We start from the raw sequence: 26682 nt of genomic DNA on the forward strand, positions 1-26682 counted from the left end.
AAAAAAAAAAAAAAAAAAAAAAAGAGTGCAGACAGTAAAGTCTTTGGGTAATAGGCACATTCAAGTTGAAAAACAATAATAGTATTCTGAATGTGATCACTACTTGTAAGGACTGAAGATTGTGATTTTATGCAAATAGGCTAAATAATAGTAATTAATTTTTTATTTTAATTACCACTCATCAAAACAGAGGAGAAAAAGAAACTAAGCTAACTTCAGTTCAGTTTTCCAGTTGGTGTTTAGAAGGGAGAAAGGAAAACTGGAAAGGATTTCATTTAACCCTCACAATCACCTAGTGAAGTGCACATCTTCATTATAGATGAGGAAATTGAGGGTCAGAATGCTTTTAACTAACCTACCTAAGGTAACACAAAGGTTAAGTGAAAGAGCCCACACTTTCTAATATTCCATGGCACCTCTCATTCTAACATGATCTTTTTCCTATAATTTTAAACTTTCTTTCTATTAATGCTCCCCAAAATAGATTTGAACAAGTCTCCGCCATGTTAAATTAAAAACAAACAATCCAATCCTCTTCCTTTAAACCTCCTCACCCCCAGTTATCTTTTCTCCCCTTCATGGTCAAACTTCTCAAGGGGCAGCTCAGTTTCTTGCCTCCCTTGTTGCACCTGCCATTCACTCCTCAAACCAACCCAATCTAGCTTGAGCACCCACAACTCCACTAAAACAAATGACAAAGACTAAAAATGTCACTCAATTCAAAGAACATTTCTATTCCTCAAGTTATTTAACCATAAAAAAAATGCAAATCTGATCATGTCACATTTCTGATTTTGATGGCTTCACATTACTTTAATGATAAAGACCATGATACCAAGATCCTTAGCATGTCCTGAAAGTGGCTTACCAGTTCCTGCACAGTGTGGTCCTTGCTCTTCTCCCTTACTCTAATCTTACACAGTTGCTGAAGTTGACACACCTGCGTTCTTTTAGTTTTTAAATGAGTGAAAATGTCCTCTGTTGCATATGCTATTCTTTCTTCCTGACCACTTGTCACTCTTCCTCCAGTTACCTATTCTTCATGTCCCATTTTAAACGTCACTGCTTAAAGCCTTTCTAGAACTCTCAGGACAGATCACACTCTTACAGACACCTGAAATACTTCTTCCCAGCACTTGTCACATTTTAATTAAAAAATTAATATTGTAGTAAGTTAATTATTGGGTTGGCCAAAAAGTTCGTTCGGGTTTTTGGTACCATCTTACCAAAAACCCGAGCGAACTTTTTGGCCAACTCAATGTATCCCCCCCCTACTAAAATGAAAGCTCCATGAGGGTAGAAACCATGTCTGTCTTATTCACTGTTACACTCCTGGTAGCAAGTATGATGTCTTGTACATACTAGGAACTGAAATTGTGGACAAATAAACAAGTAATGTAGTTATTGGCCACATGGGCATATTTACAAAGTATAATTATCATCTGGAAATACAAACCTTATTGTTAAACCTCCAGGAAATTCTTCATCAAATAACACTTCAAATAGTACATCAGCTTCTCTATTAGCTGTTTAAAAAAGAGAGAGACTGAAAAATCATACGATAAAAGAAAAATCAGCATGTAAGCTTTTGGGGTATAAGAAGCACTACAACTATCAATACAGAGAGTGAATGAAAAGAAAATAAGCTCACAGAGTAAAATAATACTATTTTAAATTAGATGCTGTGAGAATTAATTATATTTTTCTCTCTGTTTTGGTGTACGTTGGAAATTATTCATAAAAAGAGAGTTAGTAAGAGATAACTTTGGAATTTGCGGTTTAGAAGGTCTTACAATCAGATAAAGGAAATGAAGATTTGAAGACATGGCAGTAATGAAAGGAACAGAATGGAGAGAACGGATATACTACTAGATAGAACTGGCAGGAGTTTGTGACCTTTGTAGACAAAAAGAACAGAGATGTCAAAGACTACTCCAAAGTTCTGGCTGAGATGACTTGGTAGATAATGGATGGCATGACTGAGACATGAGACACGTGAGAAAGACTGTGGTGCAATAAACTTAAGGAGGAACAGAAAAGAATAAATTTTGGCAGAGAGGATGATGGGATATAACTGGAAAGTTTAAATTTACTAAAATGCCAAGATAAAGTGAAATAATTAACTATAATAATATTTGAATTCTAAGCTCAAATTAATAATAGAGTCTATCACATAACTTCACAATTGACTGTCTCTCTCTCTCTCTCTCTCTCTCTCTCTCCCCATCTCTATCCCCACCCCTTTCCATGCTATTGGTTCTGTTTCTCAGGAGAACACTAATACCATACCTGATACTATGTTAGGGGTTGGGGGATGTTTCCCTCATTCTTGGTCCCTCATTGCCCAAATGAAACCAGGCCTGCAGAGCTTACTCATTCTCCCCCATCTGGCTGTACCTTTCACCTGACACTTTTACCTAAAATCTAAACCCAAGAAAGTGGGGCTCAATGGGAGGCAGGAGTTTCTCCTCTGAAGGCTTAAGGTCCACTTTCTAAGTTCCTGTTTCCCGTCTGAGGGAGAAGCCACTTACTCAAAAGGTTATTGACAAGAGGATTGTTCACCCCCTTTAGTGGAGATGACAATGGAGATGAGGTTATCAGCTGAAGGCAGTAAGACAAATATTTCCCTTTATATTCCATGTCCATGGCAGACATGGTTAATCAATGACAGAGCTTTTTCCACTCAGAGTAGATGTAGCTTTAAAATTTTTGTCAAGACAAAATTCCAAGTGGTCACTACTACTGACAGGGGTTGTCAGAAGAAAGGAAACTTCTATGTTATCAGAGTCCTAAGGCTTTTTCAGGACAATCTAATTAGAGTACAATCCAATAAGCTCAACATTTGAACTGCCAATGCCTAAGGTTGAACAGATAGCAGCAGGAGGGTTGCTTCATTGCACCCATCTGACCCTTAACATACTTAGCCTGGGCTTAACCTACTTAACCTTCCCGCCTCCATTTTCAGCACCAGAAATGTATCCAAAAAAATTCAAAGAAAAATCAGGGAAGAAAATTCTCTTTTTAGAGGCAGACCCTAAGAAGATGTGCAAATGTGGAGAACCACTGCTCAAAGTTAGAAAAGAAACAGGGCACAGAGTTCAAATCCCAGCTCTGCCACTTATTTGTGTAAATTCAGGCAAGTCACATAAACTCTTAGGCGAGGAAATAATATCTCCCTCTCAGGTGGTTGGGAGGGTTAAATGTAAAGTGTAAAAGTGCCGGGCACACTGTTGGCAATAAATAAGCAGCTCTCTTAGGCTCATGGCCTGTCTGCTCTTCCTTCTTTCTGGCAGTGAGACCAAGGCTGAGTGCCTGGGATATGGAGGGACAGGGCTGCCAGCGCTCTGACCTCTAGGTACCTGATTTGCTGCTTCATGTTGGGTTGACTTTTTTTGGAATCTATGCTGCAAAGCTACTCGCTCCAGGCATCCCTTTGAGGCATTTTTAGATCCTTAGCTAATTCTTCCCTTTTCTTTCCATACTCTCATTTTTCTTTCTTTTTCTTTTTTTGTAAAAAACATATAAAATTTATCATTGTAACCATTTTTAAATGTATAGTATTGTAGTGTTAACTATATGCACATTGTTATACAACAGCTTGGTAGGTCTGTTTTACATACAATATCTAGTTGTATTCATAAAATTCAAATAAATATGCAAATCTTTTAACCACAAATAAGCTGAAGCACCATGTTTGTTTATTTCTCCACAGATATCAAGAGATTACAATGACAATTAAGGTAAAGCCCTGAACAAGGTTAGATGAAGCCCGATGAAATGTTTGTCTTAGTTTCATGAAAACACAAGTATGTATTCTAAGGTTTTAGATAATTTTAATGTGCTACACATAAGCTACCAAATTTTCAGCAGCCATTCCTCAAATTCCCCACGTTTTAATCACTTCCCAGATGATTACACAAGATAAGAAGAATTTTCTCTGAAAACCTAAAGCTGGAAAAAACTTAACTAAAACATAAAAGGATTTAGTGTTTCTCCTGATTTATAGTTGCTTACTGCTTACGTATAAGACACACAAGTTTGTGTTTCACTCTACAATATAAATGCAGTTGGAGACACGTCAAATATTGAGTTATTACCCCCTTTAATTCCTATGATGGTGCCCCGAAGGCCAACTGGAACGGAAAAGTTCTCTCTCACATTTACAACTCGGTCAAAGAGACGAAACTCTGCATCCCGATCAGGAATGACTCCATGTTGCTGTTCTAAAGGCTGAAGAGAAGAAAGATCTAATTATTATTATTAACTCTAATTTTAAGAAGTTTTTCTACTAATGTATTGAAAACATTTTGTTCCTTCTATACTTTCAAAGCAAAAACAACAATTTTGAATTCTCTGACAGGAAACTTACTCTGTATAGCAAATGGGGCTTCACTGTCACTCGAACCTTCTTATTATTCTTTCTTTGCTGAGGAAAGAAGAATTTGAAAATATTAAAATTATTTTTCAGTATGTGGACATGCCTGAATGTTAAAAAGCCAAAAGAAATGAGTAATTTTAAGATTTGTGAATTTCTTTAGATGCAAGCAAGGATGAATAAATAAATTCTTACATTTTTTAAAGTAAAAATTTTTTGTTGATATATAAGACATATAGAAAAATGCAAACTTATAAGTATAAAATCTGACGAATTTTTATAGTATGAGCATATGTATGTATATCCACACTCAGTTCAAGAAACAGAACACTACTAAGCACAACATAAAAGAACTTGAAAAAAGAAATTAAAAATAGGGAACCCTTGTATTGTCTTCCAGTTACTACCCCTCCCCAATGTAACCTTATTTCTAACACTAAAGATTATACTTGTCAGTTTTGAACTTTATGTAAATGCTATCCTATTCAAATGCCTTTTTATCCTAAGAAGAATTGTATATAATGGTCAATAAAGATTAATAGTAAAGGAAAAACAGGTATAAAGTATTGATCTATGTCAATACTTTGGGTTTTGTGGCTACTTATAAAAATTAAGGTAACATTGATACAAAGTCCTTGCTTTTGGAAACTGGCTTTGGTGTTTAAATTTTTGACTATCTAAAAATGCCAGAAGAAGAGTTTTCTCCTCTATTTGCTACTTGTTAATTCTGTGACCTCACACTTAAGCACCAGCTTCCTTCAATCTGTAAGATGGAAATAATATTACCTGTTCTACCTAATAAAAATGTGAGAATAGGAGTCAAGATGGCAGTGTGGGAAGATGCCAAGTTAGCATCGCCCCACAACTAGGGTGCCTGCCGGCCGCTGGTGGGGGACCCTGACGCCCAAGGTGGGGGAACTCAGGGGGGAGGAGAAGTGGAGGTCTGACAGGATGGGTGCCCCTGAGGCCAGGGAGATCAGGAAAGGCAGGCAGGAGGGGCCCTCCAAGAGGAGCAGGAAAGGAGCAGAGGGCGATCACCCGGCCCACTCTGGCCCAGGGAGCCTGCTGAGCTCCCAGGCCGGTAGCCCCCGCCACCAATGCCTCCTTCAGGCCACGTGGGTCCTAGAGGCATAGGAGGGAGGCTGGGGAGAGCAGGATAGGCAGGAGGGACGGGCCCTCTGGGAGTAATGGGAGAGGAGCAGAGGCTGTTTGCCCCACCCATGCGGGCACAGGGAGCCTGCTGAGCTCCCAAGCTGGACCCTGCTCTCCAAAGCCCCCTCCAGGCTGTGGGGGCACAGGAGGGAGGCTGGGGAGATCAGGCGAGGCAGGCGGGAGGGGCCCTCCAGGAGGAGTGGGAGGGGAGCAGAGGGAGTTTGCCCCTCCCAATCAGGCTCAGGGAGCCTGCTGGGCTCCCAGGTGAGGCCCCTGCCCTCTGAGACCAGGGGTGGGGGGTACGCCTGGGTCCCTCCTATTCCTTTGAGCCTAAGCCCCACCCTCCACCCCACACAGCCCTGAGGGCCTTTTCCGGCCCTGGGCCCTGTGGATCCTGAGCACAGGCCCCACCCACTGCCCAAACCTTGCCCTTGCTTAGGCCCCGCCCTCCACAGCCAAGGCCTCCACCCCTGCCTTTTTTTTCCCCTCTTTTCCCTCCGCCTCCTTTTTACAATTGTACTGTTGTACCTTCCAGCTGTTGATTCATCTATATTTTTATTTTTATATTCTTTCTAATATATCTGTTAGCTTCCTAGTCTAATTTTATCTTTTACTTTGTTATTGTTCTCTCTCTCTTTTTTTTTTGCCACCCATTTGGCTTGTGGGATCTTGGTTCACGAGCCAGGGGTCGGGCTGAAGCTCCTGTGGTGGGAGTTCTGTGACGGAACCACTGGACTAACAGAGAACCTTAGACCCCAGCGAATATTCATTGGAGTGAGGTCTCACGAGTTCCTCATCTCAGCACCAAGACCCAGCTCTACCCAACAGCCTACAAACTCCAGTGTTGGAAGCCTCAGGCCAAACAACCAGGAACACAATCCTGCTCAGTAAAAAAAAAAAAAAAACAAAAAAAGAGAGAGAGAGACGGCAAAAACATATGTCACAGACGTAAGAGCAAGGTAAAAACCTACAAGACCAAATAAATGAAGAGGAAATAGGCAATTTAGCTGAAAAAGAATTCAGAGTAATGAGAGTAAAGATGATCCAGAAGCTCAGAACCAGAATGGAGGCATGGATTGAGAAAATACAAGAAATGTTTAACAAAGATCTAGAAGGACTAAAGAACAAACAAACAGAGATGAACAACACAATAACTGAAATGAAGAATACACTAGAAGGAATCAGTAACAGAATAACTGAGACAGAAGAACAAATAGGTGAGCTGGAAGACAAAATGGTGGAAATAACTGCCGAGGAGCAGAATAAAGAAAAAAGAATGAAAAGAATTGAAGACAATCTCAGAAACCTCTGGAACAACACTAAATCCACCAACAATCGAACTATAGGGATCCCAGAAGAAGAAGAGAAAAAGAAAGGGTCTGAGAAAATATTTGAAGAGATTATAGTCGAAAACTTCCCTAACGTGGGAAAGGAAACAGTCACCCAAGCCCAGGAAGCAAAGAGAATTTCATACAGGATAAACCCTAGGAATAACACACCAAGACACATACATACTAATCAAAGTAACAAAAATTAAATTCAAAGAAAAAGTATTAAAAGCAGCAAGGGAAAAACAAAAAATAACATAAAAAGAAATCCCCATAAGGTTATCAGCTGATTTTTCAGCAGAAACTCTGCAGGCCAGAAGGGAGTGGCAAGATATACTTAAAGTGATGAAAGAGAAAAACCATCTAGGTGGAAAACACAAGAGAAGAAAAAGACCCACAAAAACAAACCCAAAGCAATTAAGAAAATGGTAATAGGAATATACATATTGATAATAACCTTGAATGTAAATGGATTAAATGCCCCAACCAAAAGACACAGACTGGCTGAATAGATACCAAAACAAGACCCATATATATGCTGTCTACAAGAGACCCACTTCAGACCTAGGGACACATACAGACTGAAAGTGAAGGGATGGAAAAAGATATCCATGCAAATGGAAATCAAAAGACAGTTGGAGTACCAATACTTGTGTCTGATAAAACAGACTTTAAAATAAAGACTGTTACAAGAGATAAGGAGGGACACTACATAATGATAAAAGGATCAATCCAAGAAGATATAACAATTATAAATGTTTATGGGGCTTCCCTCATGGCACAGTGGTTAAGAATCCGCCTGCCAGTGCAGGGGACACGGGTTAGAGCCCTGGCCCGGGAAGATTCCACATGCCGTGAAGCAACTAAGCCCGTGCACCACAAGTACTGAGCCTGCACTCTAGAGCCCGTGAGCCACAACTACTGAGCCCATGTGCCACAATTACTTAGCCCGCAAGCCTAGAGCCTGTGCTCCACAGCAAGAGAAGCCAGTGTAATGAGAAGCCCATGCACCACAACAAAGAGTAGCACTCGCTCGCCGCAACTAGAGTGAGCCCGCTAACGGCAACGAAGACCCAACGCAGCCAAAAATAAAATAAAGTAAAAAAAAAATGTTTATGCACCCAACATAGGAGCACCTCAATACATAAGACAAATGCTAACAACCACAAAAGGAGAAATCGACAGTAACACAATAGTAGGGGACTTTAACACCTCGCTTACACCAATGGAAAGATCATCCAAACAGAAAATAAATAAGGAAACAGAAGCTTTCAATAACACAATAGACCAGGTAGATTTAATTGATATTTATAGAGCATTCCACCCATAAGTGGCAGAATACACTTTCTTCTCAAGTGCACATGGAACATTCTCCAGGATAGATCACATCTTGGGTCACAAATCAAGCCCCGGAAAATTTAAGAAAACTGAAATCATATCAAGCGTCTTTTCTGACCACAACGTTATGAGACTGGAAATCAATTACAGGAATAAAAACTGTAAAAAACACAAATACATGGAGGCTAAGCAGTGCATTACTAAATAACCAAGAGATCACTGAAGAAATCAAAGAAGAAATAAAAAAATACATAGAAACAAATGACAAGGAAAACACGATGACCCAAAACCTATGGGATGCAGCAAAAGCAGTTCCAAGGGGGAAGTTTATAGCAATTCAATCTCACCTCAAGAAACAAGAAAAATCTCAAATAAACAATCTAAACTTACACTGAAAACAATTACAGAAAGAAGAATAAAGAAAACCCAAAGTCAGTAGAAGGAAAGAAATCATAAAAATCTGAGCAGAAATAAATGAAATAGAAATGAAGAAAACAATAGCAAAGATCAATAAAACTAAAAGTTCGTTCTTTGAGAAGATAAACAAAATTGATAAACCCTTAGCCAGACTCATCAAGAAAAAAAGGGAGAGGATACAAATCAGTAAAATTAGAAATGCAAAGGGAGAAATCAAAACTGACACCGCAGAAATACAAAGGATTATAAGAGACTACTACAAACAACTATATGCCAATAAAATGGACAACCATGAAGAAATGGACAAATTCTTGGAAAGGTACAATTTTCCAAGACTAAACCAGGAAGAATTAGAAAATATAAACAGACCAATCACAAGCACTGAAATTGAAACCCTAATTAAAAATCTTCCAACAAACAAAAGTCCAGGACCAGATGGCTTCACAGGCAAATTCCATCAAACATTTAGAGAAGAGCTAACATCGATCCTTCTCAAACTCTTCCAAAAAATTGCAGAGGGAGAAACACTCCCAAATTCATTCTACGAAGCCACCATCACCCTGATATCAATACCAGAAAAACATATCACAAAAAAAGAAAATTATAGATGAATACACTGATGAACATAGATGCAAAAATCCTGAACAAAATACTAGCAAACAGAATTCAACAACACATTAAAAGGATCATACACCATGGTCAAGTGGGATTTATCCTAGGGATGCAAGGATTCTTCAATATACGCAAATCAGTCAATGTGGTACACCACATTAACAAATTAAGGAATAAAAACCATATGATCATCTCAACAGATGCAGAAAAAGCTTTTGACAAAATTCAACACCGATTTATGATAAAAACTCTCCAGAAAATTGGCAAAGAGGGAACCTACCTCAACATAATAAAGGCCATATATGACAAACCCACAGCAAGCATCATGCTCAATGGTGAAAAACTGAAAGCATTTCCACTAAGATCAGGAACAAGACAAGGATGTCCACTCTCGCCACTCTTATTCAACACACTTTTGGAAATCTCAGCCACGGCAATCAGAGAAGAAAAAGAAATAAAAAGAATACAAATTGGAAAAGAAGAAGTCAAACTGTCATTGTTTGCAGATGACATGATACTATACATAGAAAATCCTAATGATGCCACCAGAAAACTACTAGAACTAATCAATGAATTTGGTAAGGTTGCAGGATACAAAATTAATGCACAGAAATCTCTAGCATTCCTATACACCAACAAAAAATCAGAAAGAGAAATTAAGGAAACAATACAATTTACCATCACAACAAAAAGAATAAAATACCTAGGAATAAACCTGCCTAAGGAGGTGTAAGACTTGTACTCAGAAAACTATAAAACACTGATGAAAGAAATCAAAGATGACACAAATAGATGGAGAAATATACCATGTTCTTGGATTGCAAGAATCAATATTGTGAAAATAACTATACTACCCAAAGCTATCTACAGATTTAGTGCAATCCCTATCAAACTACCAATGGCATTCTTCACAGAATTAGAACAGAGAATTTTACAATTCGTATGGAAACACAAAAGACCGCGAATAGCCAAAGCAATCTTGAGAAAGAAAAACAGAGTTCGAGGAATCAGGCTCCCTGACCTCAAACTATATACCACAAAGGTACAGTAATCAAGACAATATGGTACTGGTACAAAAACAGAAATACAGAGCAATGGTACAGGATAGAAAGCCCAGAGATAAACCCACGCACATATGGTCACCTAATTTATGACAAGGAGGCAAAAACATTCAATGGAGAAAAAATAGCCTCTTCAATAAGTGGTGCTGGGAAAACTGCATAGCTACATATAAAAGAACTAGACTACAACACTCCCTAACCCCATACACAAAAATAAACTCCAAATGGATTAAAGACCTAAATGTAAGACCAGACAATATAAAACTCTTAGAGGAAAACGTAGGAAAAATACGCTTTGATATAAACCACAGCAAGATCTCTTTTGATCCACCTCCTTGAGTAACGGAAATAAAAACAAAAATAAGTAAATGGGACTTAATTAAACTTAAAAGCTTTTGCACAGCAAAGCAAACCATAAACAAGACAAAAAGACAACCCTCAGAATGGGAGAAAATACTTGCAAATGAAACAACAGACAAAGGATTAATGTCCAAAATATACAAACAGCTCATGGAGCTCAATATCAAAAAAACAAACAATCCAATTAAAAAATGGGCAGAAGACCTAAACACACATTTCACCAAGGAAGACATACAGATGGCCAAGAGCCACGTGAAAAGATGCTCAACATCACTAATTATTAGAGAGATGCAAATCAAAACTACAACGAGGTATCACGTCACACCAGTCAGAATGGCAGTTATCAAAAAATGTAGAAACAATAAATGCTGGAAAGGGTGTGGTGAAAAGGGAACCCTCCTGCACTGTTGGTGGGAATGTACACTGATACAACCACTATGGAGAACCATATGGACGTTCCTTAAAGAACTAAAAATAGAGGGCTTCCCTGGTGGCACAGTGGTTGAGAGTCCACCTGCCGATGCAGTGGATACGATCCCAACAGAGACCCAATGCAGCCAAAAATAAAATATAAAAAAAAAAAACAAAAAACCTTTCACTTTATAAAAGAACAGATGTGACCCATGTATACAATGGAATATTACTCAGCCATAAAAAGAAACAAAATTGAGTTATTTGTAGTGAGGTGGATGGACCCAGAGTCTGTCAATAGAGTGAAGTAAGTCAGAAAGAGAAAAACAAATACCGTATGCTAACACATATATATGGAATCTAGGAAAAAAAAAATGGTACGGATGAACCCAGTTGCAGGGCAGGAATACAGATGTAGACATAGAGAATGGACTTGAGGACACAGGGTGTGGGGGAAGCTGGGGTGAAGTGAGAGTACCATTGACAATATATACACTACCGAATGTAAAATAGTTAGATAGTGGGAAGCAGCAGCATAGCACAGGGAGATCAGCTCGGTGCTTTCCGATGACCTAGAGGGGTGGAATAGGGAGGATGGGAGGGAGGCTCAAGAGGGAGGGGATATGGGGACATATGTATGCATATGGCTGATTCACTTTGGTGTACAACAGAAACTAACATAGTATTGTGAAGCAATTATACTCCAATAAAGATCTATTAAAAAAAATTAACAGGGAAAAATATACTGTGTAAAAAAAAAAGTGAGAATACTTTATAACCATTGCAATCCATTACTACGATTTACATTAAATATTTTCAAAAAGTGAATTCTTACCTGATAGGAAAAATGGCAGCAGTTTACTTGTAATGATAGTCACCTATTTTTAGACTATAGCTTATGGACATAAGTACAAAAGGGCACAAAACAGCCCTAAGCTACAGAGTCCATGTACTATAGAGTTCTTGTATTTATATACTGTAAAATGCTCCAGCCTTTAAACAGAGTCTATTTTCTTTTATTATAGAGATATTTCATTTCTATCTATCAATAAATATTTACTGAGTTCTATTTATGTGCCATTTATTGATTTACATACTGGAGATAGAACAGTGAACTGTTCTTCTATTCTAGTTGCAGGAGACATACAAGAAACGAACTAAGGGGAAAAAAATAGCATGTTTGAAGATAAAAAGCATAGAGGAATATAAAGCAGAGAAGGGGGATCAGCAGTGTGGGGAGAGACTGAAATTTTAAATAGGGTGAAAAGTGAAGGTCTTACTGACAAGGTGTCTATGTTTCCAGGGCATAGCAGACTAGAAGTACTGATAGAGTACAACTGGTGCCTACTGACAATAGCAAGAAAAAAGAATATGAGAAAAGATTTAAAGTAATTTAAAAAAGCAGACACAAGAACTGTGCCTGGAGGATTGCAAATGAAAAAACAATCCATATGATCTAACACATCCCTAGGCATTATTACTATAATTACAGCATTGATTAGAAAATATGGCATTCAAACCTGACTCATTAGGCAAATTAATAGACTTAGGGCATTTTCACTATAGGCCCCAACCCACAGCTACTAAAATGAGAAGCTCTGGGGAATGACTACTGAAAGTGTGATCACCTGGGAGCTTGCTAGAAATGCAGAATATCAAGAGCTGCTCATCCTAGAGCTACTGAATCAGAATCTGTATTTTATCAAGATCCCCCAGTGATTCATTTGCAAAGTTCAAGAAGTACTGCTCTGAGGGTAGAGTCCAGAATGCATGTTTTTTAAAAAGCTCCTCCAGTAATTTTGATAATTAGCTGAGTTTGGGAACCACTGTCAATAAGAAAACTAGGAATACTTTTAATGATGACCCTGCATTAAAAAGAAAAGTTTAAATTATATTCAGAATGTTATGTTCATTTTTTAGTTTTTTCTCCTTCTTTTCTTTATTACCCTAATAACATTATAACACTGAAAAGGGAAAAAAAAAAAGTCACTCATAACTGCTCCTCCTTGACTCATTAACAGGTTTAATAAAAAAGTCCTGTCTTATCTATATGTACATACATTTTTAAAATGTTGTAATCAAAATAATAGACTACAACTTTGTATGTGTATCTTCAGTTTGCAAAGTAAGGGGAGAATGTGTAAAACATTTTAGAAAGCTCTGCATCCAAATGGGTTCAAATAAAATTTGAGGGCTTAAAGCTATAAACTTTTGTTAAGTGGAAAACTCATTTCAAAAACCATACTGGACAAATAGACTTTACATTGAAAGACAATTAAAAAGAAATGCAGGCTTTCTATCCTCAGCTGAATATCATTAACCTTTCAAAATATCAAACTCTTGGCTCTGAGCCTTACATTTTTTCTTAAAGAGTCATCTAGTGGTGATTTTCCAGACCGAATTCATAGCTCTTGAGCATGTGATAAGAGAATTCAAATAATAATAGCTAAGTATTATTAGGCATTAATAATAGCTAGGCATTATTAGGAGTTTATATGTATTAACTCAGTTAATTCTTTTGAGGACTATATGAGGACTATTTTATTCTTATTTTACCAATCAGGAAATGGAGGCATGGAAAGGTTAACTATCTTGCCTAAGGTTTTAAGTACTGAAAGAGGGATGGGGGAAAATGACGTGAGAGACCAGTTCTTAACTTACTCTGCTATTAGTTCAAACAAGAGAGCACTGTGTTAGGAAAGCAACATCATTTTAATAAAAAGGCAAATATATGAAAAATAAAATTGTAAGTTAAAAAAAGGAATAAAATTAACCCATTTTCTATTGCATCAAGATTGGGAATCAAAACAGATACAACAGTTAAGCCTACACAGGTTACTGCTTTTTAAAATCAAGACATAAAGGATAGTTTAAGTGGGATTTCAAAAATACTTAGTAATTGAATGAGTTTATCAGTGGGAAATAAAAGTGAAATAAATATAATTTTTATGTTCTATAAAAAGATGAACTGTATCTTTTAAAGAACTTAGAATAGGAAAGAATAGGGAATTAACCTTATTTCTCAATCACAAACTTTCTATTGACTAGACTCAGAAAATATTAATTCTTAAAATTAGAAACACTACAAGGACATAAAATTTAAATGCTATGGCTTTAGGGACTTCCCTGGTGTTCCAGTGGTTAAGACTCCATGCTCCCAATGAAAGGGGCATGGGTTCGATCCCTGGTCAGGGAACTAAGATCCCACATGCCACAGGGTACGGCCAAAAGAAAAAAGATGTGCATTTATATTTATTTAGACAAACTTAATGGACACTGGAAAAGGCTGGAATATTTTTTTAAATTACAGAATATTTTGACATAATTTAGAATCACTAAGTATATGTTTTATCTGATTGAAATACAAATAAATTATTTGTAGATGACATGTAGTTCATTTAACTTCAAATCTCATCAGTAATCTTCGTTATTGAAAATTAGTACCTTGCACTTTTCAACTTCTTCTTCAATTTTCTCAACAATAGCTGCATCCAGAATTTGTAAATCACAAGAAGAACGAGACAAAGTACTGACAGGATGTCCCTTTAGCCAAGTAATAATTTCTTGAACTTTCTCAGCACTATATTAAAAACAATAATTTTTTCACATTAATTGAAACTTTCTGAGGGTTTATATAAAAGGCCTGATATGAACTTTCTGAGGGCTATGAATTATAAAAAGATATCAAATATATAATCAATCACACCACTTAATTGGGGCTAATTATGAATCCGATATAAACATGGACATGTTATTTCTCAGTAATTATAAAGAAACACAAAAATTAGTTTAAAAGTACTTTACTGATATAAATGAAATAAAAAATTATATTAAGATCTTAAAGCAAGAACAAAACAATACAAAACCCTCCCCCCAAGAGTAATATAAATTCTTGATAAACTAACTACTACCCTTCAGTAGAACCACTAAGTTGAACTATGTGGCAATAAATCTCATAAATTTTGCTTACCCGTTCTCATTTTCTCCAGGCCAAATGTCGTCTTCATAGAACACATCCTCTTGGCTATTTTTGGCTATATAACTAAACAGTTCTGGAGCTCTAGCCGAACAAACAAACAAAAATACTGCTTTTAAAAATATGGCTAATTTCATATAAACTTCCTATCAAATTTCTGGATCTTAAGGGGATATATTAAATATACTGAGGACTAATTATGTACACATATAAGGGATAGAGACCAAAAGATTGATAGTATTCATAGGTCCTCAAAAAAAGATGAGGGAGAAATGATTCAATTCTTAAGTATAATTAAACTATGATTTTTATAATTGAAATTTTTATAATTGAAACTATGATGATTCAATTACTGACTCTATCCCTCTTAGACTATAATGACAGGTGATAAATGGACAAAAATAATGTGTACAGGTTCATTTTCTAGTTTTCACAATAAAGCTAGAGCACACCACAAAAGAGCAAATGAAAATCCATTAAAAGTTTCTTCGGATATTCCTCAAAATTCCACTGTTCTCTAACAGTGTACTGTAGTACTTTCAAATACACGTAGCAGACTGAACACATGTGCTTATTTCTGCTCCCTTCCCAGCCTGCTAAAAGAATAGTAAAGTATAAAAAAGGGCATGGACCTATAAAGACAGATGAAGAGAGAAGCAGAGAATCTGATAGTACATGTCGAGTTAACGAAATTTTAGAAACTGAAAACTGAATAGATACGTATGAACTGACTTGACAGGTAGGAATAAGCTGTACCCTAAGTCACCAGGGTGGGAAGTCAACAAGAAGCAAGTGGATGTGAACTGTGGAAGTCTGCAAAAGCTCAGGAGATATGGGCTCCGTACATTTTGATGCTGCAGTATGGGGTGGGTTTAACAGGCTTTTAGTTGAAAATTTTGTATAATAAGCAGTTAGGCAGTCACCTCCACCTCAGCGTAAATCATGTAGTTTACTTTCAGAGAGGCTAAATGGGGGCTGCTCGAGCACTGGGTAATCCAGGCACAGGAAACTGGATGGGTGGGGCATGAGGAAGAGAGGATAGGTGCCCTACTGAAAACAGGGGATCACTGAAAATATTACTATACAACATGCCACTAGGAAGCAGGCTAGGAAGTATAACATCTTTAAGAAGCAGACTCTGAGATGGAGATAAACATGGACAAAGTTTATTAGTGTGTTCTGTGGAAATAACACCTGTGGAAGGGAAAGAAGGAAGGGGAATTGGGCACAGGGAGAAGTTGGGCTGTGGTTCAATCTTAATGAACTCCTTGGCCAGTAGCATAGAGATCTCAAAGTAGGATGGCTCCTCAGACTTATCCTGAACTGGGGCAATCAGGTTGGCTGAGCCTTTGCATCTTCTTGTTGATGAGGTACTGGATGTGTGGCTGTTGTGGGAAAGGGACATAACTTTAGGTGAGGCAGTTCTCTTCTGTCGGGCAATTCCTGAAGAGGGCTCACTGCTGAGGGCTGTGAGACAGCAGCATTCCTGCTGCCCAGGGAATAGGTCCTGAGTCGTGAAGAGACATCTGGGTGTGTACCACAGTATCCACTATGTAATGAGACCCCCTTACTCTGGTTAATTTCCAGAACACTGGAAGTCAGTTTTGTTCTCCATATCTGTCCTCCAAGAAAAAGGCTGCAGAATACCTTTCTGGGAAAAGTACCCAGCTCAAGAGAAAAGATATACATATAGGTAGTGATATTTGGAGATGCTCTGCTGAAACAGCCAAGTCCCACCAGAGAAGCCTCACTGAAGCACATTAAATTTCCAGTCAGCATTTTTTTTTTTTTTTTTTTTTGCGGTACGTGGGCCTCTCACTGTTGTGGCCTCTCCAAGAGATCAAATCAAACACAAAAGGAAAAAAAAGCAATTTGTAGTAAACAGAAAGTATTAAGAATAGAAGAAAATCTAGATTACTATCTTCAGAGAAATACAAGAAGACATTTCATTCATTATAAGAACAAGATGCTACAAAAAAAGGAATGCAAGAGAATAAGGAAACACTTCTAGAAATTAAAAATGATTAAATAAAAAATAAGTTAAAGCTGAAGAAATCTCCCACAGAGTAGAACAGGAGTATAATACAGAAAACGGATGAAAAGAGGTAAGAAAACTAGGAGAATTAATCCAGAAGGTCTAACATCTATCAAAAGGAGTCCTAGGGCTTCCCTGGTGGCGCAGTGGTTGAGAGTCCACCTGCCGATGCAGGGGACGCGGGTTCGTGCCCCGGTCCGGGAGGATCCCACATGCCGCGGAGCGGCTGGGCCCGTGGGCCATGGCCGCTGAGCCTGAGCATCCGGAGCCTGTGCCCCGCAACGGGAGAGGCCGCAGCAGTGAGAGGCCCACGTACCGCAAAAAAAAAAAAAAAAAAGAGTCCTAGAAAGAGAGAATGACAACAACAAAATGGTGAGGAGGAAATTATCAAAGAAATAATACAAGAAAGTTTCTCAGAATGGAAGGGCATCAGTTTCAAGTTTGAAAGGGCTGAACAGCAAAATGAAAGAAAAAAGACCCATTCCAAGGCACACATCTTCACATTATTAAATAGTATTGGTAAAGGGAAGATTCTAAAAAGGTTTCAGAAAATGAAAAACAGATCATGCACCAAGATTAAGAATCAGAATAACACAAGGCTTCTTGGCAGCAAAGGAAACATGAGAATGGAGCAGTGCTTTTCAAATTCTGAAGGAAAATAATTTGCAATCTAGGATTCTAGACCCAGGCGAGCTATCAACCAAGTATCAGGGAGGTTTAAAGAAATTTCCAGACATGTAAGCTTTCTCAGGAAGCCACTGGCGTAAGTGCTCCATCAAAATGGAGACATAAATCAGAAGGAATAAAGCATGAAAGCCAGGAAATAAAGGAATCCTATGCAGAAGAATGGTGAAGGGAATTCCTAGGATGAGAGTAAAGAGAAACTTGAATGAAAGCTGTACAATAGCCCAGGAGAGCAATTAGTTCAAACTGAAGCAGGAAGAAAGACAGTTTTAAGAGGAAGTATACAAGAAGAAAATGGAACTGAGAGGTCACATGACCTGTTTGACTGTATTAAGTTTTCCAGCTATGGCACAGAGTTTGGGGCCGCATTGGTTACGTGAACATAGATAAGAACAAATGAATAAACAACAAAGAAAAGAACAAAAGTGTGTACAAGAAAGGAAATGCAATACTCTACAAGATCCAGAGGTGACCATTTACATTTACCTTAATCAACTAAACCTTAAGAACTGATTTAATTTAAAAAATTGTGATAAAACTATAATGAGAGGGGAAATGTGTTCATGTGTGTAGGGGAGGTAAGGGAATGGGGAGTGGGGCTGGTAAAAGAAAGCTAAAGCTTCATCATTCATGGTATGAAATCAATGCATATGTCAAGTTGAAAAATCAAGAAAAAGCAGTCTAAATATGACATTTTTAAGGAAACATGGAGGTAAATAGAAGAAATTATCTAAATTTTTAGATGGTAATATGCAGTTGAAATGTGTCTCCCCCACCCCCACCCCAACATAAGACATAACTGAAGTCCCAACTCCTAGTACCTCAGAATCTGACTTTATTTTGAAATAGGATTTTAAAAGAAGTAATCAAACTAAAATGTCATTAGGATAGGCCCTAATCCAATATGACTGGTGTCCTTATAAAAAGGGGAAATTTGGGCACAGAGACAGAAACAAAGGAAAGATGATATGCAGCAAAGGAAACCATAAACAAAACGAAAAGACAACCCTTAGAACGGGAGAAAATATTTGCAAATGAAGCGACTGACATGGGATTAATCTCCAAAATACACAAACAGTTCATGTAGCTCTATATCAAAAAAATAAGCAACCCAATCAAAAAATGGGCAGATCTAAATAGATATTTTTCCAAAGAAGACATAAAGATGGCCAAAAAGCACATGAGAAGATGCTCAAATCGCTAATTATCAGAGAAATGTAAATCAAAACTAGAATGAGCTATTACCTCACATGGGTCAGAATGGCCATCAGCAAAAATTCCACAAACAGTAAACACTGGACAGGGTGTGGAGAAAAGGGAACCCTCTTACACTGTTGGTGGGAATGTAAATTGGAACAACAACTATGGAGAAGAGTATAGAGGTTCCTTAAAAAACTAAAAATAGAACTACCATATGACCCAGCAATCCCAATACTGGGCATATACCCTGAGAAAACCATAATTCAAAAAGACACATGCACCCCAATGTTCATTGCAGCACTATTTACAACAGCCAGGTCATGGAAGCAACCTAAATGTCCTTCAACAGACAAATGGATAAAGAAGATGTGGTACATATATACAATGGAATATTACTCATCCATAAAAAGGAACAAAATTGGGTCATTTGTTGAGACATGGATGGATCTAGAGACTGTCATACAACGTGAAGTAAGTCAGAAAGAGGAAAACAAATATTGTATATTATTGTATATATGTGGAACCTAGAAAAATTTTACAGATGAACCAGTTTGCAGGGCAGAAATTGAGACACAGATGTAGAGGACAAACGTATGGACACTAAATGTTCATCAACAGAGAAATGGATAAAGAAGATGTGGTACGTATGTACAATCGAATATTACTCAGCTATAAAAAAGAATGAAATAATGCCACTTGCAGTAACATGGATGGACCTAGAGATTATCATACTAAGTGAAGCAAGTCAGACAAAGACAAATATATGATATCACTCATATGTGGAATCTAATTTTTAAAAAAATGATACAAATGTACTTATTTACAAAACAGAAACAGACTTACAGGTATCCAAACAAACTTATGGTTACCAAAGGGGAAATGTGGCGGGGAGGGATAAATCAGGAGCTTGGGATGAACATACACACACTACTTATATAAGATAGATAACCAACAAGGACATACTGTATAGCACAGGGAACTCTATTCAATATTCTGTGATAACCTGTAAGAGAAAATTATCTAAAAATGAATGAATATATGTATACGTATAACTGAATAACTTTGCTGTACACCTGAAACTAACACAACATTGTAAATCAACTATACTCCAATAAAATTTAAAAAAAAGATGATATGAAGACACATAAGGAGAAAACCATGTGAAGATGGAAGATTGGGGTGATGCATCTATAGGCTAAGGAACAAAACTCGTGAGGCTACAGGAAGCTAGGAGACAGGTATGGAACAGGTCCTTCCCTAGCACCTTCAGGGGAGGCATGGCCCTATCAACATCTTGATTTTGGACTCTGGTGTTCAGAACTGTGAGACAATAAATTTCTGTCGTTTTAAGCCAACCAGTTTGTGGTATTTTGTTAAGGCAGCTCTAGGAAACTAATACAGGGATCCTCAAATATAAGAAGGTTAGAAACCAGTGGAACAATGGACAGAACATTCAACTGCTAATCAGAAGTACAGCATTTCCTATGAATCGTTGACACTAATTCAGTAAATCTTGGTACTCAGAGTTCTCATTTTTATAACGAGGAGCTCAGACTTGTTGATTTCTTAGACTATTTATTTCAGCAATTAAATTCAGTGATTCTAGGATAGTAATCTATTGTCCAGCTGGAGTTTTAAGAAAATTCACTATGCCAAGAGTTGTTTTGTTTATCCATAACAATCCTCTTACTACTGACACAGACATGCAGAGTAGTGAATAACTTACGATAGTAAGTTAAGGAAATTTTTAATTAAAAGGAGGCCAGTTCTCATCATCCTTTTTAATTTTGAATAATATAAGTACAGTATTTTTCTACTCTATTGTAACTAGTGGCTAGGATGCTTCATGACAGTAAATTAAGTTTATATTAACATACGTCACATTTTACTAAAGGAAACATTTTTCTTATCAGCAAGGCAAAATAGTTAATCACATTCCTACGTTTCTGGACGCCTAGCAGGATCTTGCTAGGCACTTACCTCTCCAAGTACTCTGCAAGAAGCTGTTCTGCTGCAGATGAATACATCCATTCACTTCCAACTTTCTTAGTATATCCAGGTACCTCCTCATTTTTTTTGTTGAATTTGAGATTCAAACCCACATTTGCTTTATGGTCTCCATGAGGGCTGAGTTTAAACCACACACACACATACACACAAAAGTTTTAAAATTTTGTTCAAAGAATAAAAAGCTTTGCTTTCAATTTTTAGAAAAGTTTAGTCTTGATTGGTTTTCTACGTTTTAGTTATCATGGTTATTTCCAAAGTAGCAGTAGTGGAAAAACTAGAGGAAAGGCTTCAAAACCCAAGTCAACAAAGCATACAAATAGATTATGTAATTGAGAGGAGAATGAAATAAGGAAATGTAGGGAAATATATAATTGAGATTCACACACACCATCTGATACCTTTTTTCAAGGTTCAATTTGTTAGCTGCTAAAAATAAGAACTGTCTTTCCAACCACCTAAAGCATGTGCCATTTAGATAAAAGATCACCATCAGAGGAATCTATGCATAATTTTTAAAGAAAATTCAGAGCAATTAATAAGAGAAAATAAATACTAAAATATTAACCATTTTATCTTTATTATTTAATTTTTTTCTGTCACTTTAAGTAAATTTCTCTAACATAAACTTACTTTCTCCTAGATCCTCTTCCAATAAAAATACTTCCTGTAAACCTTGAAACAAGGTATCCACTCACTCCAAGGCGACTGGCCAACACATATCCTGGGTTGTACTTTATAGAATATTTCTTTAAATATAAAAACAAAAAGGTCAATTATGGAAACACAAAGCATTAGAGCAGCATTTCTTTACCTTTAAAATCTGGAGATAAGACATCACTAACATTTTGGATTGTGGCAATGTAAGGATTCTCAAAAGTAAGTGACTTATTACCCCCCACCCTGCTTTTTGTTAAAGGATTTATAGGCAGAATATTTCTGCTCCTCTCTCTCCTTAAAGAACAGAATTCCCAAGGATGAATGAAAGGGGGAGGAAACATACAGTTTGTGAAACTGCCTCAAGAAATAAACTCTACAGTAAGTATTAAATGGCAAACTCTGTAGGCAAGAACGATTTTTAAAAAATTAATTTTCATGTTCTAAGAAGGACCTGGTAAAATACCTGGGAAAAATTGACGTCTTGATAATTATTACATTGAATTAAAACATGAGTATGTCATCAAAATAGTTGCTACTGAGCAAAACTGAGTGTCCTTCATATATAGATTTAAGTAATATTTGTTTCCCCGAATCATTTATCATATGAAAATAAGTATGAATAGGCTCATAATTAATACATTGTTAATATAATTCAGTCAATGAAATGTAACCTTTATTTGTGTACTTACGGGAAGAAACTATGAAGACAGTCAAATTCAAAAAAAAATTACCAGATCGTACAATTTTTAACCAGGAAGTAAATTACTCACAAATCCAGTACCAACTATGGTAAGCTACCATATACTCCTAACATTATGTATGTAATAATAATAATACACACTTATTTTATATGGATTTCATATACTATGTTCATGTAAATGAATATATAAATATACTATATTTAATAAATTATACAAATATTTTATATTCTTATTTCATGGGAATGTAAGGATATTTTATCATCAGCAAACAAAATTTACAGAGAATGGTAAGGAATTATTTTCCACCATTATTGTTTTAATGATCATGTCCACAATGACCCCTAAATGGATAAATTTTTTTAGTGGCCTGGTACATAAAGTCACTATTAAAATACATTAATATGCTAGTAAAGAATGCAACACAATCAAAAATATTATCAGATATAGAAATAATTTCAGAATATAAAGGAAGAATTAAGGCAATAGTTCTCTATCACAGGTAGTACCACTTTTCTAATAAGTATCTGAAAATGTGTTGAGGCACATTCAGTTACAATAATTGACACAGGTTAAGAACACTTAGTGTCCAGGCACCAAGATGCCAATTGTCTTGCCATATACAGGGCAGTCCTATTTAACACACAGTAGTCCTGCTCAAAATACAATTAGTACTCCTTTTGAAAAATATTGGATTATGGTATAGTTAAAGTTAATTAAACCACCACAAATATCCTAGAAATTATAAAATAAAAAGTAGAGAAAGAACGCTTGAGTAAAAGATAAAGAAAATATGTAAAGAGAAAGAAAGTATACTGGAGAAGGCATGCCTAGCAACACTGTACCGTTAGAATTAGGTAGGCTCTGTCAGATCTAAAAAAAGCCAGGGATGAAGCAACACGTTCTTCTGCCTCCACTGACTCCCAAACAGAGTTCCAGCTTCTTCATCTAAAGGGCCACTCTCCTGATTTCCTGACTATGCCTTCTGAATTATTTCTCCAAAAGAGATCTGATGGCAAGATTTTAGGGACTTCTCTGCTTTCCATAAAGGTTCCTCACGGGTATGCTGATGCCTAATGCCTTAAACTCATTTCACAGGAAATGAAGTTTTAGATTTTTACTACTAGCAAAAATAAAATATAAGTAGCAACGTCTGGCTGAATGTGAATTAATTTCAGTCAAGTTAATTATCTAATCAATCAATAAAAACAAATGATAGATATCGGGATTATCCCCTTACTTTAACAGAGAAAAATAAAAGGGTGCCATGAACTTAAGTGCAGTTTCCCAATTTTCTCTAGGGACTGTTCATCCTTAGCTGAGTAGGGACATATAACCTTTGCAAGAAGGTCATTTGTTACTTGTAACTAAAAATGCAGACCTTGATTAATTATGAAAGGTTTAAAAAAAACCCAAGTCTATTCCCAGAGGGTATGCTAATCAATGTGCCACTGGGAATTCCCTGGCGGTCCACAGGTAAGGACTCCGAGCTCTCACTCCTGAGGACCTGGGTTCAATCCTTGGTCATGGAACTAAGATCCCACAAGCCACACTACCAACAACCATTAACAACAACCATTATAGATTAACAGTGGGATCTCAGCAGTTTTTCCCCCAAAGATTTGCATGAAGTTTTGAGCACAGATTCCACTTATTTTTAACTAATACTAGATGCAACTGTGAGAGAATTTAATCAGTGTTAAATAAAATATTTGCAATAATTCAAAGGAGGTACCAAAAATATCTTTCTAACACTTTTAAAGGTAATCAATTCTAAATTAAATCACATGGACTATAGTACTCACATGCTGGTTTTGTATTAAAGCATCAAGATTGGGTTCACATGGAATACTGAAAACCACACGAATCCTGCCTTCTGTAATCACATCCCCTGAATCCTGAACCTTGGAGGGAAAAAAAAAAAAAAAAATCACAGTATGTTTTAGTCTCTTTCACTACATTTTATTTACTTGTTTTTCTACTTATTTGAGTAGTGTTTAGTATTTCTGAAATACAGTAAGACAATAAAAGTAGATAGTGGAAATTTTCTTTGAATTTGTAAGTGGATGTGCTTATAAATTTGAGTCATTGTACCTTGCTTTAACCAGTTGTTAACCAGCCTTTTAAAAAAAATTAACTTTAATTTGCAAATAATTTCAAACTACCAAAAAGTTGCAAAAATAAAACAAGTCAAATAACATTTACCCAGATTCACCTATTATCGACATTTAACTCCATTTAACATTTGTGCTCTATGTGTGTATTTACATACACATAATTATTTTTTGAAACTTTCTGAGGGTATATTATATATATCATGTCCATTATCCCTAAATACTTTGGTGCATATTTCCTAAGAAGGATATTTTACTATATTACCACAGTACAGTTATTAAATACATAAATTTACGACACAATACTTTTATCTAATCCACTGTCCACACACCAGTTTTGTCAGTTGACCTAAAAGTGACCTATATTTATAGAAAACTCTTTACTCCCTCTACTACAGGATCAGGCTAGGATCAGATATTGTATTTAGTTGTCATATCTCTTTAGCCTCTTTTAATATATCCAGAGCCTTTGTCTTTCACACACTGACATTTTGAAGAATATAGTTCATTCCTCCCTCTCTACCCTGACTTTTTTTTTTTTTTTTTTTGCGATACGCGGGCCTCTCACTGTTGTGGCCTCTCCTGTTGCGGAGCACAGGCTCCGGACGTGCAGGCCCAGCGGCCATAGCTCACAGGCCCAGCCGCTCCGCGGCACGTGGGATCCTCCCGGACTGGGGCACGAACCCGTGTCCCCTGCATTGGCAAGCGGACTCTCAACCACTGCGCCACCAGGGAAGCCCCCTACCCTGACTTTTTAAAAACATTTCTACATTTGGGATTTGTCTAGTGTTTCTCATGATTAGGTTAATGCTATATATTCTCAGCCAGAATAGTGCACAGAGGATGTGTCCTTTGTAGAGTTCCCCATCTGGAGGTACATGATGTTCATCTGTTCCTCACTATTATATTAATTTTGATCATACAATCAAGATGTTGCTCAATTTCTTTACTGTACAATTATAGTTTTTTGTTTTCCTTGCAACTAAATAAACAATCTGTGGGGAGACACTTTCTAAGACCATGAAAATATCTTGCTCCTGATCAAAAATTCCCCTTAGATTTAGCTTCCAATGATGATTGTTGCCTGATTCAATCTGTATCATTATGCTTGTTAAATGATGGTTTTCCAACTCCCTCATTCCCTCCACAATTATCCCTGACATGATAATATAAGCAAAAGTCTTTCCTTTCTCCATTTATTTACCTATTTATTATCACTATGGAATCATGCATTCCTATTCCCTGCCCCTGATGGTTTATAATTCAATATGTACTCGATTACTTTGGTACTTAAACAGTCCCAGGTTTGGCTGGTAGGAGCCTCTTCAACCTGGTAACTGTGTTTGTCATATGCTCACATCATTCTTGTGAGTACCTCCTTGCTTTCCCGCATAACTAGTAGTTCTAGGCTCATCGTGTACTTATTCTGCCTCAGCCCTGTAATCAGCCATTTCTCTGAGAAGGCCAGTTCCTTTTTGTGGGATATGGTGTTAGAGATCAAGATCAGAGTGTTACATGCTACCAGGGTATCTTTGCTTCCAATCCTCATGAGCAAATAGGGCTAGAAAATATATGTACGTATAGGCACATATGCATTCATATATCTACAAACATACATAAATATACCCATATACATGTGCCTATATACATACACATACGCACGTATAAAGTATTTTAGCAATCATGAGTTCACATTAATACCTCCAATTCTAATCTGTCCCCACAGGTCCTTTCTTGCATTCTCCTGTTCTATACTTACAAGTACCTTTTCCCATGTGAGAGCTGGAGTTCCCCAAAACGTCAACACATTTATCAATTCATCAACCCAATAATACATTGAAAATAATTTCAGAATTGCTTCATCCATACTACAATAAATAAACCTATGAAAAAAGAGATTAGAATCTGAATTCTTCTTCCACCACCTCCTGATCTCAGTGTGCTCAACACTAAAGATATATAGCCAAATATTGTGTTTATAAATTAGATGAATGAACTCTTTTTTTCCCCTTCAGTATTACATTTTATTTTATGCCTAAATGAAGAGAAGTTAAATAACTGTATTAACTTGAAACCATAAAGAAATTTAATAGTAATAATAACAGGTACTAACTTCTCCAGTGCATCCATAATAGGGTGTTCCCAGCATAAAGACCATACTTCTAGGAGGAAACAAGTCATCCAATGTTTTAATATTGGAGAAACGGGAGTCAAAAGCTCGGATGTCCTATGTAGAATGAAATATAAAAGTGAA

The 26682-nt window shown here is 36.8% G+C and overlaps 1 protein-coding gene across 5 annotated transcripts in view; it reads right to left on the reverse strand.

The window, feature by feature from the left end:
- The window catches only part of XRN1 (5'-3' exoribonuclease 1), a 101470-nt gene that overhangs the window by 28471 nt on the left and 46317 nt on the right, over positions 1 to 26682 (reverse strand). For all 5 annotated transcript variants that reach the window (XR_003006390.1, XM_024769041.1, XM_024769039.1 and 2 more), the window contains 9 exons: positions 26542 to 26655; positions 24120 to 24218; positions 21590 to 21705; positions 20930 to 21076; positions 15025 to 15114; positions 14499 to 14634; positions 4370 to 4426; positions 4098 to 4230; positions 1457 to 1526 (listed from right to left, as the gene is read on the reverse strand). Coding sequence is in view for 4 of the 5 variants with exons in the window: in XM_024769041.1 (XP_024624809.1) it covers positions 1457 to 1526; positions 4098 to 4230; positions 4370 to 4426; positions 14499 to 14634; positions 15025 to 15114; positions 20930 to 21076; positions 21590 to 21705; positions 24120 to 24218; positions 26542 to 26655 (962 nt within the window). In the remaining variant the exon portion in view is untranslated. The remainder of the gene's footprint in view (positions 1 to 1456; positions 1527 to 4097; positions 4231 to 4369; positions 4427 to 14498; positions 14635 to 15024; positions 15115 to 20929; positions 21077 to 21589; positions 21706 to 24119; positions 24219 to 26541; positions 26656 to 26682) is intronic.

This window comes from Neophocaena asiaeorientalis, unplaced genomic scaffold (assembly GCF_003031525.2).
Source record: "Neophocaena asiaeorientalis asiaeorientalis breed wild unplaced genomic scaffold, Neophocaena_asiaeorientalis_V1.1 scaffold118, whole genome shotgun sequence".
NCBI classification, from domain to species: Eukaryota; Metazoa; Chordata; class Mammalia; order Artiodactyla; family Phocoenidae; genus Neophocaena; species Neophocaena asiaeorientalis.